The following is a 26024-nucleotide window of genomic DNA, read 5'->3' as shown; positions in this document are numbered from 1 at the left end:
CTGTGCTTTTCTTACAAGAGGCACATGTAGGGAGCTTTTCCACCACTGATAATTCTTGAGGTCAAAAATATGTGTGATCCCTTCTTCAGTAGTGCTTTGATTCAAGCCACTTGTTTCCTCACAGGGTGAGGCTTCCATTACTGTCTACCCTATGTGAATATCCAATTGACCTATTTTTCCCACTGACTTCCAGATATTTCCCTCTTTTTCTGAACGGAAAAATATTCCTTTACCTTTTCATGTAATGTATCCTTGAGTTCAGCATACTCTACTTTTTCCAGCTTGAAATATCTTCCTGATTTTCTTTTGCCCACTGAGCTGAGAGAATTGTGTAATTTTCTTAAGTAAATATTTTGATTTCTGGCTAGATTTACTGTTTTCCCCCAAAAATTATTCCCACTTCTCCAGAGTGCTCTTGTTGCCATCCTCTTTGCCTATAAGATTCAAAGAAAAGTGTAAATTTAATTGCTTATATAATGCTTGCAGAAGATGTGAAAAAAAGAAAAAGGATACATTACACTGAAAAAGCAAACAGGCCCCCATCCTAGAATAACCTCTTTAATTATGATTCATCGAACATTACAGAGATCAAAGTTCAAATATCCATTCAATCATAAAATTCTGTTATTGATTTGCATCTATCATAAATTCTTAGTACTGCAATGGGTTATCAACGAATATATCTGGAAATATATTCATACAGACCAAAATTCAAATGCACATACCTACAAATGTATATATATGGGAAATACATGCTTTTTCAGCCTGAAAAAAGGTCCCAAAAGGATTGAAGTCAAGCCATCTGAGCTAATTTTAGAGATGTGGGGGCTTTAATTGATGAAATGATGCCTAAAGTCTCTGCAAGATTTGAAGCACCAGTTTTGCCCTTGGTAGTCCTCAGCTCCAAATAAGTGCAGTAAATACTGTCCACAATCTCTCTGGTGCATCCCCATTCAAGTAGTCCTAACTTATTGCCTGCATTTGGGACTGGCATCTGTATCATTAAGTGGCTCGATCATTAAGCATGATGTCACATGACAATGCCAACTTACATCTGTTCTTCTGCAGTTGTTAAACAAATCACTGTGGATTGTTAAATTCAATTTCACCTCCCCACTGATTTTGCTTGTGTGAAGCTAGCTGGGCAGGTCACAAATGGGGATTATGAGTGTGGGATGCTGCAACCATCATAAATATATACTGGTTGGCAGAACCCAAATTGGTGCAACTCCTTTTCCTTTATCTTCATAACCACAGACTCAGTGAACAAGTGGCAAGTGAGGACTACCTATACAACTGAACATCCCCAAAAGTTCATTAGCTATTTTTAAAAAAGTGCTGGCTTAAGCACAGTTGAACCTGGTTAATACATGGATGGGGCACCAATAGGAAATACCATGCTGGTTGATTAGATATGGAAGTGTAACCAGTGGCAGATCAGTCTGTTATTGTTGCCAAGAAAACAGCAGGTCCATAAGAGAATAATAAGAGTTAGAAGGGACATTGGAGGTCGTCCAGTCCAATCCCCTGCTGAGGCAGGAGACTTTGTACCATTCTGGACAAATGTCTGTCCAATCTCTTCTTAAAAACCTCCAGTGATGAAGCATCCACAATTTTTGGAGGCAAGCTGTTCCATTTGTTCTCATGGACAGGAACTTTCTCTAAGTTCTAGCTTGGGTCTCTCTATAAGTCTCCATCTGTTACTTCTTTTTCTGCTCTCCGGCGCTTTGGAGAACAGGTCAAACCTCTCTTCTATGTGACACTCTTTCAAACTCTGAAAGACTGCTATCATCTAAACAGAAACTCTCCATGCGAGCATTTTAGTCGAACAATTGAAGCCTTGCTGCAGCCGAACCAACCTGGCTCATCTGTACACCAGCCTGTTCCCCAGAACGCTCTGCAGGCAATTATTAGAGCTCCCAGGCCTGTCATTTAACCTGCAATTCTGATATCTTTCTAAATATTATCACAGAACCCCCTTGATTTCTATGGAAAGCTGTTTATAAAAAATAGTAGAAACCTTCTTTTTCAGGGTAGATTATACAACACTTAAAAGAACTAAAATTAAAATTGGAAAACCTTTGCAGACAGAGCTGTTCAGTTACATGGACAGGGAGAAACGGATACAGAAGTCACCAGAAAGGGAATCTGGGCAAGTTAAGAGAGGCACATTCAGGTGCTGCATCTCAAAGCAAGCCCACCTGGACAGGGCTGCCCATTGTCCAAGCTCACCTGGACGCCTCTCAGGTCTCTGTCACTTGCCTTTCAAATGCCATTGAGCTCCTCCTAACAGGCTTGCCGCCCTGGGAGGGAGCCCTCCAGCCACGATCCCTCTGAGTCCAGATCCTCTTCCTCCCCTCCAGACATTGGGAGGTGGATCCCCCTCAGCAGCGGCAGGGACGATCCCGTGGGAACGGTGGTGCTCAACCTTCCCCAACACCAGGCAGCCTCTCTCTGGGAGCCGGGCTGCACCAAATGTTGGGCTGTGGGGAAAGAGGGGGGCTTGGAAGGAGGATTTTAAGGGGATTGGAGAGCCGTTCGCAGAAGCAGCAACCGAGGAGGAGGAGAAGCGGCGACGCAGCGGTTCCCACGGAGCAGAAAACCTTGCAAGGAAAGGCGGAGAGTCGGAAGGGGAAGGGGGGCAACTGGGGAGACCCAACCTCGCTTTCCTTCCCTCCCTCAAGGAATCCCTCCTCCCCTTCCCGCACCTGGCACCCCCCCTGATTCCCCCCCCTTGCAGAGTCCTTGCCCATTTGACGCCCCTTGAGCGCCCCTCTCCGCAAGGGGATCCCCCCCCCCAGTAAGAAGAGAGAGATCAGGAAGAGGGACCTGAAGGAGGGGAGGGAAGCTGGGTTCCCAGCCCCCTTTTCCTGCCTCCTCTTTAGGGGCAAAAGCTCTCTGCGTTTAACCCCTTCGCTGAAGCCGCCAAGCAAGGCCAATGTCCTCTAGCCGGGCCCCGCAAAAGACCGTCACCTCCGCCACCCCCAGGGGAAAACTAAAAGATCAAAATCAGGATCAAGATTTAAAAAGATAGTTGCATATGCTAACGTAAGGAAATAGATATACTGAAATACTAGAATTAGTAGAAACTTGCTAATTGTTTCCTGCAACGTATATATGTATGATATATCTTTGTATACCTACGTGCTATAAATATTTCTTTCCTGTGACACTGACATATATATTATGCCCTTTGTAGTTATAACACAAACATGCCACATTGAGTAACCTCCTGGATTGTTACTGGGATCTGTTGTGAAGTATCTGGCATTTGTCAAACTATATGTCCCACCTTTTGATCAGTCTTATCTCCCCCCCTCCCCTTCCAGTAAGTATCAGATTGGACATGCTAACACTCAATCTGTGTTGATTTCCATTCCCTTCACACCAAGGGGTCAAGTGGTCAGTTGTGAGAACAAAGGAAAGAGGCTCTACCCTGTTTCAGGGGATATACAAACCAAATTCCAGGAATACACAAAGATGCCAGAATTGGAGATTTATGACTTTCCTAAACAATATAAAAGAGGTTCACATTCCCTCTTGTTTGTAGATGTTACCTGCATGTATCTTGTATTTGGAGCAGCTAACCATTTATGCTTGATCAAGATTAAATGCTATTTTATTAAAGCCTCTGTTTAAGTTTCTTGTTTGGCATTTATGAGCTTAAACATATTATTTTTGGACCTTACACTAATCTGCACCTCTAAATGCAAATTAGGGATTCATTGTTATTAAAGATTGGAGAGAAAGACCTGTAGATGTCGTTGAGACTAGAACACCCACCATCCTTCACCCCGGCATTAGATGCTGTGATTTGCTGAATAGCATCTAACCTTATGCAGTATGTCAAGATGAGTCTTGATAGCATCTTTTCCAACAGATTGCATTAAAATGCATAACTAATTCTGAGTCTGCAAAAGTGCTATTCTATGCCATCCGATTTTTGCTCCCACAGACTCACACGGCTCTCCTCCCAAAAATATGGAGAATCTGTTCCCTGCCTGCCTTCTCTTGTTTTAAAGGTTTCATCCATCTCAAATGAAGCTGCACTCCCTTCACTCTCCTTTTCCACCAATAGATTTACATGTTCACCAGGGATAAAATGAAATTAGCCACAGGAGCCAACGGATGCCACAATGATGCCTTAGATCAGATAATCCAGGGAATGTCATCCAATCCCCTTTCCTAACTGCTATCAACATTTGCAGTCATTTTCTGAGATTTCAAATGGAGAGGGATCCTGAAAAAAGCTACAGTGCTGCCTTCCTGATTGGCAGCAACGTATTTAACTGTTTAGAGTGCTAAGGGAGGTTTCGAGCAGCCGTTATGTATTTTCATCTCTGTACCCACTGTTTGCTAATTGACTCTGCACTGAAGCTCCCTACTGTTTACTTTATAGCTTGTCGTGTGCTAAAGATGAGCCCTGGGAGAAGCATCCTCTTCTCAGGATTTCTGTTGACAGCTTGCTCATAAATTTGGAACTTTACTGCTGCAAAATATGGCTTTAAAGGAAAAAGTAACCACAAGACGAAAAAAAAATGGAATGGCTCTTTTACAAATGTAGTAGGGAGGGCCGGCCTTCTTGTAACCTGTTTGTAACTTGACATATCATGACTTTCCCGCTTCACTAAACTGGGTGGGGGGGTGCGGGGGGGGGTCAGCAGTGCATCTGTCCCCGAGCTGCAAGATTGACACCCCTGTGGCCTACATCATTCCAGACAAATGGCTGTTCAATCTCCTCTTAAAATCCTCCAGTGATGGAGCACCCACAACTTCTGAAGGCAAGGCATTTCCATTGATCAATAGTTCTCACTGAAAGGAAATTTCTCCTTAATTCTAGGTTTGATTTCTTTTTGATAAGTCTCCCTCTGTTACTTTTTGTCCTCCTCTCAGGCACATTGGACAATAGATCCACCCCCTTTTTTCTGTGTCAGCCCCTCACATATTGAAAGACTGCTATGATGTCATCCCTAGTCCTTCTCTGTGTTAGACTAGACATATCCAGTTCCTGCAATAGTTCATCGTACAACTCCTTTGGGGTACAAATAAAGAAATTACAAGACAGAGGGTACATTCCAAGTCAACAGAAGAAAATAGAACAATTGTTAAAAATATATGGAAAGTTGTGAAAGTGTGCAAACTCCCATGATACCAGATTTTCAAACCATCAAAAATAGAACAATTTATAATCCGGAACGTTAGCATTATCAGAATTGTCTTCAATTCTCTTCAGAGATGACATGGTATATATGGTTAGTAAAGGATTTGGATCTTGAAGTGAAAGGAGCTATACCAGTATTTGAAGATAACACAAAAGGTGTACAAATGACAACAGGTGGGCGTACAAACCAGAAGGAACCGTGTTGACATAATGTAAAGTCAGAGAAGCAGTGAAAGAAAATGTAATAGACATAATTTATTGTCCATCAGAAAATAATTTAGCTGACCTAATGACAACACCATTAAAACATCTTACATGAGGCAATCTACGCTATAATTGGTTGCTGTAGATGCAAAGGGGGAGTTTCCCATTTTTCCCGCTTTTTTTCTTCTGTGTGCTCTTTATGCTATTTGGATTTACCTCACGATGTTTCTGTGTTCCTGACCATCTTGTTTGCTGTAAATGTTAAATGGATCCACCAAAGGGTTGGGGGAATAAGACACAACTGTTGTCTTATTGTTCTCAACTTAAATTTTAAGAAGAAGTTTTATTAATAAGAATCAAACAAAGATATTTCATCCTGGACAAAACAGAGACAATGGTTCTGGTGATTTATGGTAAATAAGCCATTCTAAACTTTATACAAATTAAACGGAATAGTAGATTGTTAACAAAGTGCTTTGATGTTGGTTCATCTGTTAATTATAATGCCTTTACATATCGTATATAGATGAACGTCGAATTGGTTGTAAATAGAAGTTTATAAATTTTGGGCTGCTTTACAAGGGTAGGAAACTAATATTGCTCCAATATATTTATGAATATTCAAGTGGGGAGTTGGTAATATATGTAAATCTGTTTTTGTATTCTTTAATGCACATTTTTTCTTTTAAATGTTTTATCTATCCTTGTTTTGCTTTTGAAAAAAAATCTTTCTGTTTTTGGAGTTTGTACTGTATATTAATTTTCTAAAGAAAGTAACCTTTTTTTAAAAAAGTCCCTTTAGCACAAGCACGTTTATGGGGCTACTATGTACCTATTTTCTAAACTGCCTCTAAATTCATAAAATCGTAGCATCATGGGGCTGGTTTTATCGTGGTGACCAGAATTGGATGCACTATTCTAGGTGTGCTGTCACCAGCACAGTGTAAAGTAACTCTATCACTTCTATGCCTCTGTTGATGCAGCCTAGGACTGAATTCGCTTTTTTTGCAGCACAAAATTGGCAGAAGCAGTACTTGTCTATTTCTCATGTAGCCCAAGGATACTGCCCTTTTGGAGATCTCCTGTGCACCTCAACTCATTTCCAGTGCACCTCAATTCCTTAACACAGTTTACAAAGTGTTAAGGTAGCAAAACAAAACACTTTGTCCCAGTCCCACGTGATAGTGACCCAGAAGCAGCCACCATTTTGACAGAGGCAGACATGGCAAATGGTGGCTGCTTCCACAACTCCACCGCATGGCCTAGACATGAATCCCAGGCACAGTCAAAATAACAGCTGCTTTCATGACACAGTCATGCAGCCCACAAATGTCTTACCCTCCTTCACCAACATGAGGTTCAGTGGTCTTCAAAAGATATGGAGAAGAAGGAGGTTGTGATGCCTGGTGAGGTGGGAGTAAGCCCTAATGATCGCAGGGTTCCAGTGGGAGTAGGAAATACCTGTGAGGACACTGTAGGGAGGGAAAGGTCTGTAGGAACCCAAAAGTTGGTGTAGTAGATCTCCAAGAGATTCCTGCAACCCTGAGGTAGTCACTGTTCTACTTAATGACTTGAATATTTCTTAATGACTTGAATATTTTTATATTCATATTTTTAATATTTTTAACAGCTTCATCAGGGAGAGAAGGAGGTGGGGAGGGTTAAGCAAGGCAATCTCGCTTAACGGCCATTGCAACATGCAACTATAATTGGCAGGTCCCATTACAACTGTATCTAGAAGACTACTAATATGATGGCTGCGTAATTCTGGGACTCAAAATCTGGAGGACACCAAGGTAGAAGATGGAAAGTCCACCTTTGGAAATTCCACAAGCAATATACAAAAAACACCACCCAAAAGCCTTTTTGAGGAATTCCATTACTTCTGCAAAAATGAAATATCCAAAAACTGCTGTTGCTAACCAAAAACAGGTAGTTAGCCCTTTTTCATTTTCATTCACCTACAAGTCTAATCCTGAGACATGTTTAAGTAAAAAGAATGAGGCCAAAATTAAAATAATCAATTAATCACCTATATTCCTAATGAGAGATTAGAAATGAAATTCAACCCTTCTCTAAACCCATCAATGTTTCCTTCATGTGGATTTCCTTGTAGGAAATAAGGGAAGATTTATACCTGATGATCATCCATAGACAGGATATTTGAAGGATTTCTCTCCCGTGTGAGGCATCCGGTGTCTCACGAGGTGGAAATTTTTAATGAAACTTTTCCCACACTCTGGGCACACATATGGCTTCTCTCCTATGTGAGTCCTCTGGTGTTTCACCAGGTGGGAATTCTGGTTAAATATTCCCACAATTAGGATATTCCAAGGGTTTCTATCCTGTGTGAGTTCTCTGATGTCTTACCAGGTTGGAATTCTGACTGAAACGTTTTCCACACTCAACACATGCAAAGGGTTTCTCCCCTGTGTGAGTTCTCTGATGTTCCACCAGGCTAGAATTGTGACTGAAACTTTTCCCACAATCAGAACATTCAAAGGGTTTCTCTCCTGTGTGAGTCCTCTGATGAATCACGAGGCAGGAATTGTGACTGAAACTTTTCCCACAATCGGGACATTCAAAGGGTTTCTCTCCTGTGTGAGTTCTCTGATGTCTTACCAGGTTGAAATTCTGACGGAAACGTTTTCCACACTCAACACATGCAAAGGGTTTCTCCCCTGTGTGAGTTCTCTGATGTTCCACCAGGCTAGAATTGTGACTGAAACTTTTCCCACAATTAGGACATTCAAAGGGTTTCTCTCCTGTGTGAGTTCTCTGGTGTTGCACCAGACTGGAATTCTGACTGAAACTTTTCCCACAATCGGGACATTCAAAGGGTTTCTCTCCTGTGTGAGTTCTCTGGTGTTGCACCAGGCTAGAATTGTGACTGAAACTTTTCCCACAATTAGGACATTCAAAGGGTTTCTCTCCTGTGTGAGTTCTCTGGTGTTGCACCAGACTGGAATTCTGACTGAAACTTTTCCCACAATCGGGACATTCAAAGGGTTTTTCTCCTGTGTGAGTCCTCTGATGGATCACCAAGTCAGAATTCAGACGGAAACTTTTCCCACAATTAGGACATTCAAAGGGTTTCTCTCCTGTGTGAGTTCTCTGGTGTTTCACTAGGTCATAATTCTGACTGAAACTTTTCCCACAAAGAGGACATTCAAAGGGTTTCTCTCCTGTGTGAGTCCTCTGATGAATCACCAGGCAGAAATTGTGACTGAAACTTTTCCCACAGTCAGGACATTCAAAGGGTTTCTCTCCTGTGTGAGTTCTCTGGTGTCTTATCAGATTGGAATTGTGACTGAAACTTTTCCCGCAATCAGGACATTTAAAGGGTTTCTCTCCTGTGTGAGTTCTCTGGTGTTTCACCAGGTGGGAATTCCGACTGAAACTTTTCCCACAAAGAGGACATTCAAAGGGTTTCTCTCCTGTGTGAGTCCTCTGATGATTCACCAGGCAGGAACTCTGACGAAATCTTTTCCCACAGTCAGGACATTCAAAGGGTTTCTCTCCTGTGTGAGTTCTCTGGTGTCTTATCAGATTGGAATTGTGACTGAAACTTTTCCCGCAATCAGGACATTCAAAGGGTTTCTCTCCTGTGTGTGTCCTCAGGTGTCTCACAAGGTCGGAATTTCCAATGAAATGTTTCCCACAATCGGGACAGTCATACGGCTTCGCTCCCATGTGGGTCCTCTGGTGTATCAGCAAGTTGCCATTTTCGCTAAAGGATTTACCACATTGGGAGCACTTGTAGGGCATCTCTCCTGTGTGGGTCTTTCCATTAACGAAAAAGGAGCTGTTCTGACCTGAGCTTTTATCACAATCAGATCATTTGTATTTGCTTTTCTCCAGAGTGGATTCTCCCCTGCATAATCTCTTGTGATTAGAAGTTTGCTTTTCTCACAATAGGCACATCTATGCAGCTTTTTCACCACTGATATTCTTGAGAAGGTCAAAAATATGTGTGATCCCTTGTTTAGGGGTGCTTTAATTTAAGCCCTTTTCTTTCTTCCAGGGCAAGACCTGCATTACTATCTGCCCTATGTAACTATCCAATTCAGCTTTTCCTCCACACTGACTTCCAGATATTTCCCTCTTTTTCTGAAATGGAAAAATAATCTCCCCTGACCGTTTTGTATAACCTATCACTGAGTTCCACATACTCTACATTTTCCAGCTAGAAATCTGTTCTTGATTTTCTTTCCTTTATCTTTCACCTGCTAGGTGAATTGTGTGGTTTTTCCTGAAGAAAATGGAGAATATTTTTATTTTTGCTTTGCTTTTCAATGTTGCTTGTTATTCTCAGTTGTCCACTGTGATCTTATCAGCATCATCTTTGTCTGTAAGATTCAAATAAAAATGCAGCTTTTATTGTTTGTAAAAAGGTTGCAGAAGATGTGAAAAAAGTATACATTACAATGAAAAAGCAATTCCACAATGGTAGAATAATCTCTTACATTAATTGTGACATTTGACTACCGAGATCCAAGTTCAAATATCCATTCATTCATGAAATTCACTTGTTGACTTAGGTCAGTCACAAATTCTCAGCCCTGCAAAAGTTTATGTGCAAAAGTTTCAAATACAATTATGTGAAAAAGAAAGTACACCCTCTTTGTGTTGTATAATTTTACATATCATGACATAGTAAAAATCATCCAGGCCTTAGCAGTTCTTAAAAATGGGTAACTATAATGTCAGATGAACAAAAACAGATGACACATTATACCCATGTCATCATTTTTTTTTACAAAAACAAAGCCATAACAGAGACATGAAAAACTAAAAACACTCTTACTTCTTCCATAGGTACGAAGAGGCAACGCAGCAGCCAGTGCTATTGATCAAATGCCCTTGATCAATTATCATCAGCAAATGTGACTATATCTATAAAAGCCGAAGTTGTAGGAGTTTCCTGGTCTCCAGCATTGCGATGTGAATTAAATGCTAAAGAGTAAAGATATCAGTGGGGATCTTAGAGAAGCAATTGTTGCTGCCCATCAATCTGGGAAGGGTTGTAAGTCTATTTCCAAACAATTTAAAGAACATCATTCTACATTTAACATTCACAAACGGAAAACATTCAAGACAATTGCCAATCTTCCCAGGAGTGGAAGTCCCAGCAAAGTCACCCCAAGTTCAGACAGTGCAATGCTCAGAGAAATTACAAAAAATCCAAGCATTACATCTCAGGCTCTACAGGCCTCATTTAGCATGTTAAGTGTTAAAGTTCATGACAGTACAATTAGAAAAAGACTGAATAAGTATGGTTCGTTTGGTAGGGTTGCCAGGAGAAAGCCTCTGATTTCTAAAAAGGACATGGACGCAACGCTTGCATTTGCAAAGTTACATCTGAACAAATCACAAAACTTCTGGAACACTGTCCCTTAGACAGATGAGACCAAAGTGGAGATAAAGCCCACAGTTTACTACCCTTTTCTACTGCTACATGTCGGGATGAATGAAACAAAAAAGAACTTGAACACAATATTGAGAGATTACAAGCATCTAGGCAAGAAAGTTAAGGAGTTAGATGCACAAGTAGTTTTTCTCATCTGTACTGCCAACGAAAGGTCAACACCTGGTAAGATAACAAAGGATTCTAGAAGTAAACTGGCTAAAGGGTTGGTGTCGCCAAAAAACCTTTGGATTCCTGGATCATGGTCTGTACTACCTTCATGATAGGCTTTTGGCAAGGGATGGGCTGCATCTCACGAAGACTGGGAAGAATATTTTTGGAAAATGACTGGCTCAACTTATCAGGGGGGGTTAAACTAAAATTGAGGGGGGAGGATGACCAATCTTTAGGATCTCTAGGACCTAATTCCAAGCACAAATCCTTAGAAACCAAGTCAAATAATGAGGTAAGGAGGAATGGAAAGGAAGACAAACTCAAATACCAAATAGGAAACATAGGAAGCATACCCACAGACCAATATAAAGACCTCAAGTGCCTATATACAAATGCACAAAGTTTGGGGAACAAACAGAGTGAACTTGAACTATTAATAACATGAAGGTAGATATGAAGGTAATTGGAATTACAGAAACTTGGTGGGATGAAACCCATGACTGGAAGATACTGATAGAAGGTTACAAACTGTTCAAAAAACCCCAGACCCCATAAAAGAGGAGGGCCTTGTAAAGGACCACTACATTGCTACAGAAATGCACGAAACCAGGAAGAAAACCTCCTAGAATGCATATGGATTAATATAAAAGAAAAGAAGAATAACACCGTCATAGGTGTATATTACAGGCCACCCAACCAAGCAGAAAAAATAGGTGTCATTTTTGCCAACCAACTAAGAAATATATGTAGGAAACACACTATAATACTAATGGGGGACTTCAACAAAAACACAATCAATAGAACATGATACTGTTGATGGAATTTACATAGATTTTTGTAAGGCTTTTGATACAGTAGTACATGATAAACTGCTGTTGAAATTAAGCGCTTAGAGCATTTCTGGACTTTTGCACAAGTGGATTGCTGCTTTCCTGTCTGATAGACTGTAGAAAGTCAAAATAGGGAACTCGCTGTCTAATCCTGCATAATTTAACAGTGGTGTTCCGCATGGCAGCGTTTTAGGTTGCACACTTTTTTTGCTCTATATCAACGATTTATATGATCAACTAAAAAGCAATTGTGTTCTTTTTGCCGATGACGTAAAATTATTCAATTCTAAGATAATTCTGTTGTTTTGCAAATGATCTCGACTGTGTGTCTGAATGGTCATCTGTTTGGCAACTTCAAATTTCAATTAATAAATGCTCTGTCTTACATATTGGTAAATGTAATCAGAATGTCAAGTATAAGCTAGGTGGCATTGATCTAGCAGATGACTCTCACTTTGTTAAGGACCTAGGTGTACTTATCCCTCACGATTTAGGCTCCAAAGCTCACTGTAATAGCATTGCTAAAAAAAGCATTAAGAGTTCTAAACTTAATTTTGTGAAACTTTTTTTCCTGGAAGCATGATATTGCTAATTAGAGCTTATAAAACTTACGCTAGACCAATTTTAGAGTATTGTTCAACTGTTTGGAATCCCCAGAATATATCAGACATCAGTACAATCGAGTACTTCACGAGAAAAGTCTTGCACTCTTCTGTACAGAATAGAATTCCTTATGCTACTAGGCTCAAAATTCTCGGGTTGGATAACTTAGAACCGTGTAGCTTGTAGGTATTGCATACAAAATTATGCATAGTAATATTTTACCTGTAAATGACTTTTTCTGTTTAATTGCAATAATACGCCCACGAACAACCGCTTTAAACTCAATGTAAATCATTCTAAACTTGACTGTAAAAAATACGATATCTGTAATAGAGTTGTCGAAGTCTGGAATGCCCTACCTGATTCAGTTGCCTCAGCTACAAATTTTCACAATTTCAGTCACAAATTGACTTCTGTGGACCTTACTTCATACTTAAGTGGTCAGTAGAGGGGGCATGCATAAATGCACTAACGTGCCTATCAAACCTGTCATTGTATTTTTATTCTCTTCTTAGTCTCATTTTTGTTTGACAAATTCCAATTAATAAAAATAAATAAATAAATAAATAACATAGTCTTAGATTTTAAAAGAACTGATTTTAACAAACTCAGAGAGAACTTGGGAAAGATTCCTTGGATGAAAATCCTAAAGGCTAAAACAACTGAAGAAGCTTGGGAACTCTGAAAAAAAAAAGATCACAAAAGCCCAGTCCAGCACAATACCACCAAAAAAGAAAACAAGAAATCCCAAGAATAAACCAGCATGGCTGCACAAATTGAAAGACAAAAAGGACAAGTACAAAAAATGGAAAGAAGGACGCATAACAGACAGAATATCAGCAGATAGCCAGAATCTGCAAAGACAAAGTCATGAAAGCAAATATGTTGTTCCCATCTTCAAAAAAGGAAGAAAAAAAAAACAGATCCAGGAAACTACAGACAAATCAACCTAACATCAATACCCAGGAAGATATTGGAAAAGATGATAAAAAAACAGATCTGCCAACATCTAGAAACGAGTAAAGTAATAACTAGAAGTCAGCATGGGTTTGTTAAAAACAGATCATGCCAATCCAATTTTATTTCATTCTCCAACATAGTGATTAAATTAATAGACTAGCAAAATACTGTGGACATAATATACTTAGACTTCAGCAAGGCATTCGACAAACTAGACCACAATTTACTTTTTGGTAGCCTAGAAATAGCAATAGTACTTAGACTTATATACCACTTTACAGTGCTTTACAGCCCTCTCTAAGCGATTTACAGAGTCAGCATGTTGCCCCCAACAATTTGGGTCATAATTTTACCCACCTTGGAAGGAGGGAAGGCTTTAGCCTGGTGGGATTTGAACTGTTAAATTGCTGGCAGCCGGCAGGCAGCTGGCAGTACTGCACTCTAACCACTGTGCCATTGAAGCTCAAGAAAAAGCAGTGGGGTACCACAAGCTTCCATCTTAGGCCCAATACTTTTCAATATCTTCATGAGCGACTAAGATGAGGGAATAGAAGGGGAACTTAACACATTTACAAATGATACTAAGCTGGTAGGAATAACCTAACACCCTAGATGATAGTTTCAAGATCCAGATGAATCTTGACAGATTTGAACACTGGGCCCTATCAAACAAAATGAAATTCAATGTAGAGAAAAGTAAAGTCTTACACTTAGGCAAGAAAAACCAAAAGTACACATATAGACCGGGTGAAACCAGGCTTAATAGCAATAACAGTGAGAAAGATCTTGGAGTCTTAGTGGACAACCAATTAAATATGAGCCAGCAGTGTACGGAAAGAATGCAGAGAAGAGCAACCAAGATGATTAGGGGACTGGAAGCTAAAACATATGATGAACAGTTGCACGAACTGGGCATGGCTAGTCTAGTGAAGAGAAGGACCAGGGGAGACATGATAGCAGTATTCCAGTATTTGAGGGGCTGTCATAGAAAGGAGGGGATAAAGCTATTTTCCAAGGCACCTGAAGGCCAGACAAGGAATAATGGATGGAAACTGACCAAGGAGAGATTCAACCTAGAAATACGGAGACATTTTCTGACAGTGAGAACAATCAACCAATGGAACAGCTTTCAGAAGTTGTGGGAGCTTCATCACTGAAACTTTCAAAAAGAGATTGGACTGCCAAATGATGTCGGGTCTCCTGCTTGGGCAAGGAGTTGGACTAGATGACCTAGAAGGTCCCTTCCAATTCTGTTAATCTTTATCTGTAAGGATGTGTGACCATCATTAATGTTAACCAGTTGGCAGCATCCAAACCAAACAGGCCAACCTGCTTCTGGTCTTTCCTCTAACCTGTCCTTAACTCACCTTCCATCTGATGCTTTGATCCTTGGAAGAGCACAAATAACACTCTGCACACCACCTTCCTCCCATGAGTGATCCGGAAGAGGAAGTTCATCTGCGCTTCTCCTCTCCTCCCATCCTATCTAGCAATACAGTACTCAATGGTTTCAGTTCCTTTTAGCTCCAACAGATGGAGCTCTTGTGCTGTTGGCTTTCTAATTGCAGATGCTGCCTATCTGACTGCCATCTCATCCTAGGAGGTCAAAAAACAGGCTTGTCCTGTTTCTGCCTAAGGCATCTGCAAGATGTTTTCACTGATTACATGCTGTCAAGTCGTTTTTCGACTCCCAGCAACTGAGCCAAGTGAAATGTGAAACTACTTAGCTTGTGAAGTTTCGCTACATGGGAAAAGTCCTAAAAGTTTATGAAGTTCAAACTGAATTATGGAATAGGAGTTGGAAGGGACCATCTCTCTAAGCAGGAGAACCTATACTATTCTGGATAAACAGAATGTCCAGCCTCCTCTTTAAAAATCCCATTGCTGGAATACTCACAAGTTGTGGAGGCAAGCTGTTCCACTGATTGAATGATTTCATGGACAGGGACTGTCTCAATTCTAGGAAGGATTTGGTTTTGATAAGTCTCCCTCTGTTACTTCTTTTACTGCTCTCAGGCACTTTGGGGAATAGGTTGACCCCCTCTTAATGTGTCAGTCCCTCAAATACTGAAAGACTGCTATCATGTCAATCTTAGTCCCCTGTGTCAGACATATCCAGCTCTTGCAACTGCTCATCCGATGTTTTAGCCTCCAGTCCCTAGGTACCTTTGTTGCTCTTTTCTGCACTCTTTCTAGAGTCTCAACATCTTTTTTTGTATCATAGCAATCAAAACTGGACACAGTATTTCAAGTGCAGCAGTAATTCATTACTAACACGTCAGGTGATTTTTGATGCTATCCCGCTGGTGATGCAGACTAAGGCTGGGTTGGCTTTTTCTGCAGCTGCAGCACACTGCTAGTTCGTACTTAAGTGGTTGTTGGTTAGGACTCCTACATCCCTCTCACAATTACTGATGTTGGGAAAGGTACAACCTCTCCTATACATGCACATTTAGGAGGGGGAGGGGTCGGTTGTAATGTCAAATGGTCACAAAGTCACTAGTCATATGTTAGTATGACCAATGTCTTATGTTAAAGGAATTCAACCCCAGGTTTTTCCATACATTTTTGTCTACTCACTGTTTCCATCCGTGGGGACCTCAACTACAGGTAGATTACAGGTTATATGTATTTTAACAATTGCAGTGGGTTAGAAACTGTATGTGTGGGGAGATAAAATAGAATAGAATAACAGAGTTGGAAGGGACCTTGGCGGTCTTCTCAAACAACCCCCTGCCCAGGCAGGAAACTCTACACCATTTCAGACAAATGGTTATCCAACATCTTCTTAAAAATTTCCAGTGTTGGAGCATTCACAGCTTCTGCAGGCAAGTTGTTCCAGATGGGACAGGCTGGAAAAAATCCCCCATCCCCCAAAATGGAAAATAAACAGTTTTTTTCCAAACAGCTTTGGGAAAAAAATGGGGGGAAAACTTATTTTTTGTCGAATTTTTTAGATTTCCTCCCCCCCAAGATCTTCCCATCTCAATTTGGGAGCTCAGCACTGAACAAGAGTTGAGAAAAAGGCTTTATGTTTCCTTTTTATTATTAAAAGCATTTATTAATAAACGTATTTACCATCCATCTCACAGTTTGATGCGACTTTGAGTTTCTTGCCTTGCCCTAATGTTCACAGCAACACTGGCAATCCCCACTTTTTTCCTTTCCAGTGTCACCACCAAATAGGGATACAACAAATATGTCAGCAATATTGTGCTGCTATCACCCAGCAGCCATCAAAAGGAAACAAGCAGGCACTTCTAAGAAAAGGAGATCAAAGCAGGAATTGCTAATAAACCTGGAGATCCTGTGATCAAAGCCACAATCCCTTTCCTCCTCAACTCAATATTCCTACAGCTTGTTTCCATCAGGCAGAACTGCCTTTACCTGTGAAATCTTACATTGCTTGTTGTGTCTGTGCCCCCCCCCGAGCCGGGGCCCCTTCCAGAAAGTGACTCGGAAAGTGAGGGGGAAGGGCTATCAGGACTTACCTCTGGAGCACCAGCTTCCCTGGCTCAGCTCCAGGAGCCAGAGGCAGGCCGGGTGGAGGAGATAACGAGGCCTCCTTCCCCTGACTCTTCCCCCCCCCAGGCCACGCCTCCAGACCCGGCTGATGGCAATCAGGCCTGGCTGGACTCTAGGTTTCATAGGCAGGAGAGGTGGGAACAACAGAAGCAGGGGCGGGGCAGGCCTGGAAAGTGCTGAGTCACGGAGCCACACCCCACAGAGTATAAAAGCAGTCCTGGCTGCTCTGCTGCTTCGTGACAAGCAAAAATTGAGCTCAACTCGGAGAAGGGAGCTGAACATTCGGCCTGGACTGCTGACTTCCTGGTTGCCTGGCAACCCCAAGAAAAGAGGGGGACTTTGGCAGGCAGCTGCAGATTCCCTGCCAGGACTGATAGCAGCCGTGAACTCAATTACTGGCTCATTTAGCCAGCTCGCGTGGCTGAGGCCGGGAGGGGACTGAACACTGCTTTTTTCCCTGGGCCTCATCACACACTTAACTTTTGAAGATCTCCCAGAGACAGCCATCATTTTCAGTGCACCCACAATTCCTTAATGCTGTCTGCAGTGTTAAGGTAGAAAAAAAAGATCAATTTGTCCCTCTCCCACATGACAATGACCCAAAAGCAGCTGCCATTCACCACATGGCCCAGGGATGAATAACAGGAACGCTGAAAATAACGGCTGCTACCAGGAACACAGTTATATGGCCCAGGGATAAATGGCCTGCCCTCTTTCCCCAACATGAGGTTAAGAGATGTTCAAAAGGGATGGAGGAGGAGGCTGTTGGGCCTGGTGGGATGGGAGTCAGGCGTAAGAATTGCAGGAACCAAGTGGGAGTAGGAAAAAGCCTGTGGAACCCTGTTTAAGAAACAGGGGGATGCTGTGGGGGAGGTAGAGGCTTGTGTGAAAAGACCTGTGAGGACCCAAGGGTTGAGGTAAAACAGGCCTTTGGAGGTCAAGCCTGGGCCTGCGCAATAATTTTCTCCAACAGTGAGGTAGCCAGTGTTCTGCTGCATCAGGAACAGCAGGTGTAGAGGTAGTTAAACAACTGGTAGGCAGGCCCCATTACAGTTGTATCCTGAGGACTAATTGTATGCTGGCTGGGGAATTCTGGAGCTCAATGTCTGGAGTTCACCAAGATAGAATCTGGAATCTGGTGATAGGATCTGGAACTCCACATGTGAGAATTCGATACAGATACAAAAAACCACCCAAAAGCCTCTTTGCAATAATTTCACAACTTCTGCAAACAGAAACATCTGCTGATAACCAGAAAAAGTTAGCCTTTATCAAAATTTTTTCCAGTGTGGATTCTCTTGTGCACAATCACCTGTGATTTGCAATCTGTGCTTTTCCCACAAGAGGCACATGTAGGGAGCTTTTCCACCACTGATAATTCTTGAGGTCAAAAATATGTGCTTTGATTCAAGCCACTTGTTTCCTCACAGGGTGAGTCTTCCATTACTGTCTACCCTATGTGACTATCCGATTGACCTATTTTTCCCACTGACTTCCAGATATTTTCCTCTTTTTCTGAACGGAAAAATATTCCTTTACCTTTTCATGTAATGTATCCTTGAGTTCAGCATACTCTACTTTTTCCAGCTTGAAATATCTTCCTGATTTTCTTTTGCCCGCTGAAATGAGAGAATTGTGTAATTTTCTTAAGTAAATATTTTGATTTCTGGCTAGATTTGCTGTTTTTCCCCAAAAATTATTCCCACTTCTCCAGAGTGCTTTTGTTGCCATCCTCTTTGCTTATAAGATTCAAAGAAAAGTGTAAATTTAATTGCTTATGTAATGCTTGCAGAAGATGTGAAAAAAAGAAAAAGGATACATTACACTGAAAAAGCAAACAGGCCCCCATCCTAGAATAACCTCTTTAATTATGATTCATCGAACATTACAGAGATCTAAGTTCAAATATCCATTCAATCATAAAATTCTGTTATTGATTTGCATCTATCATAACTTCTTAGTGCTGCAATGGGTTATCAACGAATATATCTGGAAATATATTCATACAGACCGAAATTCAAATGCACATACCTACAAATGTATATATATGGGAAATACATGCTTTTTCAGCCTGAAAAAAGGTCCCAAAAGGATTGAAGTCAAGCCATCTGAGCTAATTTTAGAGATGTGGGGGCTTTAATTGATGAAATGATGCCTAAAGTCTCTGCAAGATTTGAAGCACCAGTTTTGCCCTTGGTAGTCCTCAGCTCCAAATAAGTGCAGTAAATACTGTCCACAATCTCTCTGGTGCATCCCCATTCAAGTAGTCCTAACTTATTGCCTGCATTTGGGACTGGCATCTGTATCATTAAGTGGCTCGATCATTAAGCATGATGTCACACGACAGTGCCAACTTACATCTGTTCTTCTGCAGTTGTTAAACAAATCACTGTGGATTGTTAAATTCAATTTCACCTCCCCACTGATTTTGCTTGTGTGAAGCTAGCTGGGCAGGTCACAAATGGGGATTATGAGTGTGGGATGCTGCAACCATCATAGATATGTACTGGATGGCAGAACCCAAATCGGTGCAACTCCTTTTCCTGTATCTTCATAACCACAGACTCAGTGAACAAGTGGCAAGTGAGGACTACCTATACAACTGAACATCCCCAAAAGTCCTCATTAGCTATTTTTAAAAAAGTGCTGGCTTAAGCACAGTTGAACCTGGTTAATACATGGATGGAGTACCAGTAGGAAATACCATGCTGGTTGATTAGATATGGAAGTGTAACCAGTGGCAGATCAGTCTGTTATTGTTGCCAAGAAAACAGCAGGTCCATAAGAGAATAATAAGAGTTAGAAGGGACATTGGAGGTCGTCCAGTCCAATCCCCTGCTGAGGCAGGAGACTTTGTACCATTCTGGACAAATGTCTGTCCAATCTGTTCTTAAAAACCTCCAGTGATGAAGCATCCACAATTTTTGGAGGCAAGCTGTTCCATTTGTTCTCACAGACAGGAACTTTCTCTAAGTTCTAGCTTGGGTCTCTCTATAAGTCTCCATCTGTTACTTCTTTTTCTGCTCTCCGGCGCTTTGGAGAACAGGTCAAACCTCTCTTCTATGTGACACTCTTTCAAACTTTGAAAGACTGCTATCATCTAAACAGAAACTCTCCATGCGAGCATTTTAGTTGAACAATTGAAGCCTTGCTGCAGCCGAACCAACCTGGATCATCTGTACACCAGCCTGTTCCCCAGAACGCTCTGCAGGCAATTATTAGAGCTCCCAGGCCTGTCGTTTAACCTGCAATTCTGATATAACATAACATAACATAACAACAGAGTTGGAAGGGACCTTGGAGGCCTTCTAGTCCAACCCCCTGCCCAGGCAGGTAACCCTACACCATCTCAGTCAGATGGTTATCCAACTTTTTCTTAAAAATTTCCAGTATTGGAGCATTCACAACTTCTGAAGGCAAGTCGTTCCACTTATTAATTGTTCTAACTGTCAGGAAATTTCTCCTTAGTTCTAAGTTGCTTCTTTCTTTGATCAGTTTCCACCCATTGCTTCTTGTTCTACCCTCAGGTGCTTTGGAGAACAGCCCGACTCCCTCTTCTTTGTGGCAGCCCCTGAGATATTGGAACACAGCTATCATGTCTCCCCTAGTCCTTCTTTTTGTTAAACTAGACATACCCAGTTCCTGCAACCGTTCTTCATATGTTTTAGCTTCCAGTCCCCTAATCATCTTTGTTGCTCTTCTCTGCACTCTTTCTAGAGTCTCAACATCTTCTTTACATCGTGGTGACCAAAACTGGATGCCATATTCCAAGTGTGGCCTTACCAAGGCATTATAACGTGGCACTAACACTTCACGTGATCTTGATTCTATCCCTCTCTTTATGCAGCCCAGAACTGTGTTGGCTTTTTTAGCAGCTGCTGCACACTGCTGGCTCATATCTAAATGGTTATCCACTAGGACTCCAAGATCCCTCTCACAGGTACTACTATTGAGCAAGGTACCACATATACGGTACTGGTGCATTTTGTTTTTGGCCTAAATGTAGAACCTTACTTTTTTCACTGTTGAATTTCATTTTGTTAGATAGCGCCCAATGTTCAAGTCTGTCAAGATCTTTCTGTAACTTGAGCCTATCTTCTGGAGTGTTGGCTATTCCTGCCAGCTTGGTGTCATCTGCAAATTTGATGAGTTCCCCATCTATCCCCTCATCCAAGTCATTGATGAAGATGTTGAAGAGTACTGGGCCTAAAACAGAGCCTTGGGGTACTCCACTGCATACTTCCCTCCATGTGGATGTAGTTCCGTTGAGGACTACACGTTGAGTGCGGTTGGTCAGCCAGTTATGAATCCATCTGGTGGTGGTGCTGTCTAACCCACATTTTTCTACTTTATCTAGTAGTAGGTTATGGTCTTCTTTATCAAATGCTTTACTGAAGTCCAAGTAAATTATATCGACAGTATTCCTCTGGTCTACTAATTTTGTCATTTTGTCAAAGAATGCGATAAGATTAGTCTGGCATGATCTGTTTTTGACAAACCCATGTTGGCTTTTGGTTATTACTTTGTTTGCTTCTAGGTGTTCGGTAATTCGTTGCTTGATTATCTTTTCCAGAATCTTCCCCGGTATTGAGGTCAGACTGATAGGTCTGTAGTTTCCTGGATCTCTTTTTTTTTCCTTTTTTGAAGATGGGAACTACATCAGCTCTTTTCCAGTCCTCTGGCAGCTCCCCTGTGCTCCAGGATCTTTGAAAGATATAGTTCAGTGGTTCTGAGATCACGTCTGCCAGTTCCTTCAGAACCTTGGGGTGTAATCCATCCGGTCCTGGTGATTTGAACTCGTCTAGGGTAGAAAGGTGTTCACTTACCATTTTCTTCCCTATTTTAACTTGTGTTTCTAATCTGTTTTTTGTAGTGCTGTTTTTGATAGGTTGGATTGTTTTTTCCTTTTGTGTAAAGACAGATGCAAAATATGAGTTAAATAAATCTGCTTTCTCCCTGTTGCTTGTCATCTTCTTGCCACTTTCTCCCAGCAATGGGCCAATTGTTTCCTTGACTTTTTTCTTGTTTTTAACATGTTGGAAGAAGCTTTTTTTGTTATTTTTTACTTTTGTCGCTAGTCTTTGTTCATTGTGAGCCTTAGCTTTCCTCACTTCATCTTTACAGGCTTGGGCTATTTGCTGATATTCTGCCTTAGTTATTTGCCCCTCTTTCCACTTTTTATATTTGTCCTTTTTATCTTTCAATTTGTCAGATAGTTCTTTATGCATCCATGCTGGTTTCTTTTGAGATCTATTATTTTTCTTCTTCATTGGTATTGTGTTAGACTGTGCTTTTATAATCTCACTTTTCAAAATTTCCCAAGCTTCTTGAGTCGTTTTCCCCCTGAGGATTCTCATCCATTGAATCCTTCTCAAGCTCTCTCTAAGTTTATTGAAATTAGCTCTCTTAAAGTCCAAGACTCTAGTTTGACTTTGTTCTACTACTTGTATTTGCTTAATGTCGAATTCCAATATTGCGTGGTCACTTGCCCCCAAGGTTCCTGTAGCTTCAACACCTTCTATCATTTCATCTCTGTTAGTGAGAATTAAGTCCAATATGGCTGATCCCCTTGTCGCCTTCTCTATTTTTTGGGAAACAAAGTTGTCTGCTAGGTTTGTTAGGAACCTGTTGGATCTTCCACTTGGTGCAGAGTTTGTTTCCCAGTTGATGTCAGGGTAGTTAAAATCCCCCATTACTACTGTGATGTGCTTCCTACATACCTTAGTTAGCTGACTAGCAAAAAGTTCATCTACTTCCTCTGTTTGGTTGGGTGGCCTATAGTATAGACCTATGGCAATATCGTTTTGACCCAAATACATTCAAGATGATTTTCATCATTGTTGTGCTCTATTTCGGTAGAGATGTAGTTATTTCTTATATATAGTGCAACTACTACTCCTCTTTTATTCGGTCTATTTCTTTTAAATAATTTATATCCCTCTAGCTGTATGTTCCATTTGTCAGTTTCATCCCACCAAGTTTCCGTAATGGCAACAATATCATATCTACCCTCATTTACTTGGATTTCTAATTCACCCTGTTTATTCCTCATACTCTGTGCATTGGTGTATAGACATTTGAGTCCATTTGGATTGATCTTGTGTTTACTGTCTACATAACCTGTGTTGACTGCCCCTACTTTCTTGCCACCTGTTGGTTTAGTGCACATGGTACGGCACTCACTGTTAAATGCTTGGTTTTGCTTGATAGCATGGTTGATAGTCTTACCCATACAGACATCTATGTTACATGCACTGATAACCCTTTTAGTTTTCGATTGCTGGGGACAGAAATTTTCTATATCAGTTAATTCTCTGTCCCCACTGTTCAGTTTAGAAATATCTTTCTAAATATTATCGCAGAACCCCCTTGATTTCTATGGAAAGCTGTTTGTAAAAAATAGTAGAAAGCTTCTTTTTCAGGGTAGATTATACAACACTTAAAAGAACTAAAATTAAAATTGAAAACCTTTGCAGACAGAGCTGTTCAGTTACATGGACAGGGAGAAACGGATACAGGAGTCACCAGAAAGGGAATCTGGGCAAGTTAAGAGAGGCACATTCAGGTGCTGCATCTCAAAGCAAGCCCACCTGGACAGGGCTGCCCATTGTCCAAGCTCACCTGGACATTTCTCAGGTCTCTGTCACTTGCCTTTCAGATGCCATTGGGCTCCTCCTAACAGGCTTGCCGCCCTGGGAGGGAGCCCTCCAGCCACGATCCCTCTGAGTCCAGATCCTCTTCCTCCCCTCCAGACATTGGGAGGTGGATCCCCCTCAGCAGCGGCAGGGACGATCCCGTGGGAACGGTGGTGCTCAACCTTCCCCAACACCAGGCAGCCTCTCTCTGGGAGCCGGGCTGCATCAAATGTTGGGCTGTGGGGAAAGAGGGGGGCTTGGAAGGAGGATTTTAAGGGGATCGGAGAGCCGTTCGCAGAAGCAGCAACCGAGGAGGAGAAGGAGAAGCGGCGGCGCAGCGGTTCCCACGGAGCAAAAAACCTTGCAAGGAAAGGCAGAGAGTCGGAAGGGGAAGGGGGGCAACTGGGGAGACCCCACCTCGCTTTCCTTCCCTCCCTCAAGGAATCCCTCCTCCCCTTCCCGCACCTGGCACCCCCCATGATTCCCCCCCCCTGCAGAGTCCTTGCCCACTTGATGCCCCTTGAGCGCCCCTCTCAACGAGGGGATTTTCTCCCCTCCAGTAAGAAGAGAGAGATCAGGAAGAGGGAGCTGAAGGAGGGGAGGGAAGCTGGGTTCCCAGCCCCCTTTTCCTGCCTCCTCTTTAGGGGCAAAAGCTCTCTGCGTTTAACCCCTTCGCTGAAGCCGCCAAGCAAGGCCAATGTCCTCTAGCCGGGCCCCGCAAAAGACCGTCATCTCCGCCACCCCCAGGGGAAAACTAAAAGATCAAAATCAGGATCAAGATTTAAAAAGATAGTTGCATATGCTAACGTAAGGAAATAGATATACTGAAATACTAGAATTAGTAGAAACTTGCTAATTGTTTCCTGCAACATATATATGTATGATATATCTTTGTATACCTATGTGCTATAAATATTTCTTTCCTGTGACACTGACATATATATTATGCCCTTTGTAGTTATAACACAAACATGCCACATTGAGTAACTTCCTGGATTGTTACTGGGATCTGTTGTGAAGTATCTGGCATTTGTCAAACTATATGTCCCACCTTTTGATCAGTCTTATCTCCCCCCCTCCCCTTCCAGTAAGTATCAGATTGGACATGCTAACACTCAATCTGTGTTGATTTCCATTCCCTTCACACCAAGGGGTCAAGTGGTCAGTTGTGAGAACAAAGGAAAGAGGCTCTACCCTGTTTCAGGGGATATACAAACCAAATTCCAAGAATACACAAATCAAAGATGCCAGAATTGGAGATTTATGACTTTCCTAAACAATATAAAAGGGGTTCACATTCCCTCTTGTTTGTAGATGTTACCTGCATGTATCTTGTATTTGGAGCAGCTAACCATTTAAGCTTGATCAAGATTAAATGCTATTTTATTAAAGCCTCTGTTTAAGTTTCTTGTTTGGCATTTATGAGCTTAAACATATTATTTTTGGACCTTACACTAATCTGCACCTCTAAATGCAAATTAGGGATTCATTGTTATTAAAGATTGGAGAGAAAGACCTGTAGATGTCGTTGAGACTAGAACACCGACCATCCTTCACCCCGGCATTAGATGCTGCGATTTGCTGAATAGCATCTATCCTTATGTAGTATGTCAAGATGAGTCTTGATAGCATCTTTTCGAACAGATTGCATTAAAATGCGTAACTAATTCTGAGTCTGCAAAAGTGCTATTCTATGCCATCCGGTTTTTGGCTCCCATAGACTCACACGGCTCTCCTCCCAAAAATATGGAGAATCTGTTCCCTACCTGCCTTCTCTTGTTTTAAAGGTTTCATCCATCTCAAATGAAGCTGCACTCCCTTCACTCTCCTTTTCCACCAATAGATTTACATGTTCACCAGGGATAAAATGAAATTAGCCACAGGAGCCAACGGATGCCACAATGATGCCTTAGATCAGATAATCCAGGGAATGTCATCCAATCCCCTTTCCTAACTGCTATCAACATTTGCAGTCATTTTCTGAAATTTCAAATGGAGAGGGATCCTGAAAAAAGCTACAGTGCTGCCTTCCTGATTGGCAGCAACGTATTTAACTGTTTAGAGTGCTAAGGGAGGTTTCGAGCAGCCGTTATGTATTTTCATCTCTGTACCCACTGTTTGCTAATTGACTCTGCACTGAAGCTCCCTACTGTTTACTTTATAGCTTGTTGTGTGCTAAAGATGAGCCCTGGGAGAAGCATCCTCTTCTCAGGATTTCTGTTGACAGCTTGCTCATAAATTTGGAACTTTACTGCTGCAAAATACGGCTTTAAAGGAAAAAGTAACCACTTTTTGCGGGGGGGGGGGTCGGTCAGCAGTGCATCTGTCCCCGAGCTGCGAGATTGACACCCCTGTGGCCTACATCATTCCAGACAAATGGCTGTTCAATCTCCTCTTAAAATCCTCCAGTGATGGAGCACCCACAACTTCTGAAGGCAAGGCATTTCCATTGATCAATAGTTCTCACTGAAAGGAAATTTCTCCTTAATTCTAGGTTTGATTTCTTTTTGATAAGTCTCCCTCTG

At 41.6% G+C, this 26024-nt stretch overlaps 1 protein-coding gene and 2 pseudogenes across 1 annotated transcript; 1 reads left to right on the top strand and 2 right to left on the bottom strand.

Annotated features, from left to right (window-relative positions):
- The window catches only part of LOC131193141 (zinc finger protein 850-like), a 39520-nt pseudogene extending 21688 nt beyond the window's left edge, over window positions 1–17832 (bottom strand).
- LOC131193108 (zinc finger protein 658B-like) overlaps window positions 1–26024 on the top strand; it is a 172399-nt pseudogene that overhangs the window by 95403 nt on the left and 50972 nt on the right.
- Window positions 18490–22629, bottom strand: LOC131193128 (uncharacterized). Its single transcript, XM_058173010.1, has 2 exons — window positions 20879–22629; window positions 18490–20117 (listed from the first exon to the last, which is right to left on the bottom strand). Exon 1 carries the CDS (start codon window positions 22555–22557, stop codon window positions 21334–21336), a length of 1224 nt encoding a protein of 407 aa, XP_058028993.1. The 5' UTR covers window positions 22558–22629; the 3' UTR covers window positions 18490–20117; window positions 20879–21333.

This window comes from Ahaetulla prasina, chromosome 2 (genome assembly GCF_028640845.1).
Source record: "Ahaetulla prasina isolate Xishuangbanna chromosome 2, ASM2864084v1, whole genome shotgun sequence".
Classification (NCBI taxonomy): Eukaryota; Metazoa; Chordata; class Lepidosauria; order Squamata; family Colubridae; genus Ahaetulla; species Ahaetulla prasina.
Note: the sequence above shows the minus strand (reverse complement) of the source record. Positions and strands in the feature narration are given on the sequence as shown.

Coding starts and splice junctions, on each gene's coding strand:
- LOC131193128 (XM_058173010.1), bottom strand. CDS start 22,557: ATGGGGGATTTTAACTACCCTGACATCAACTGGGAAACAAACTCTGCA.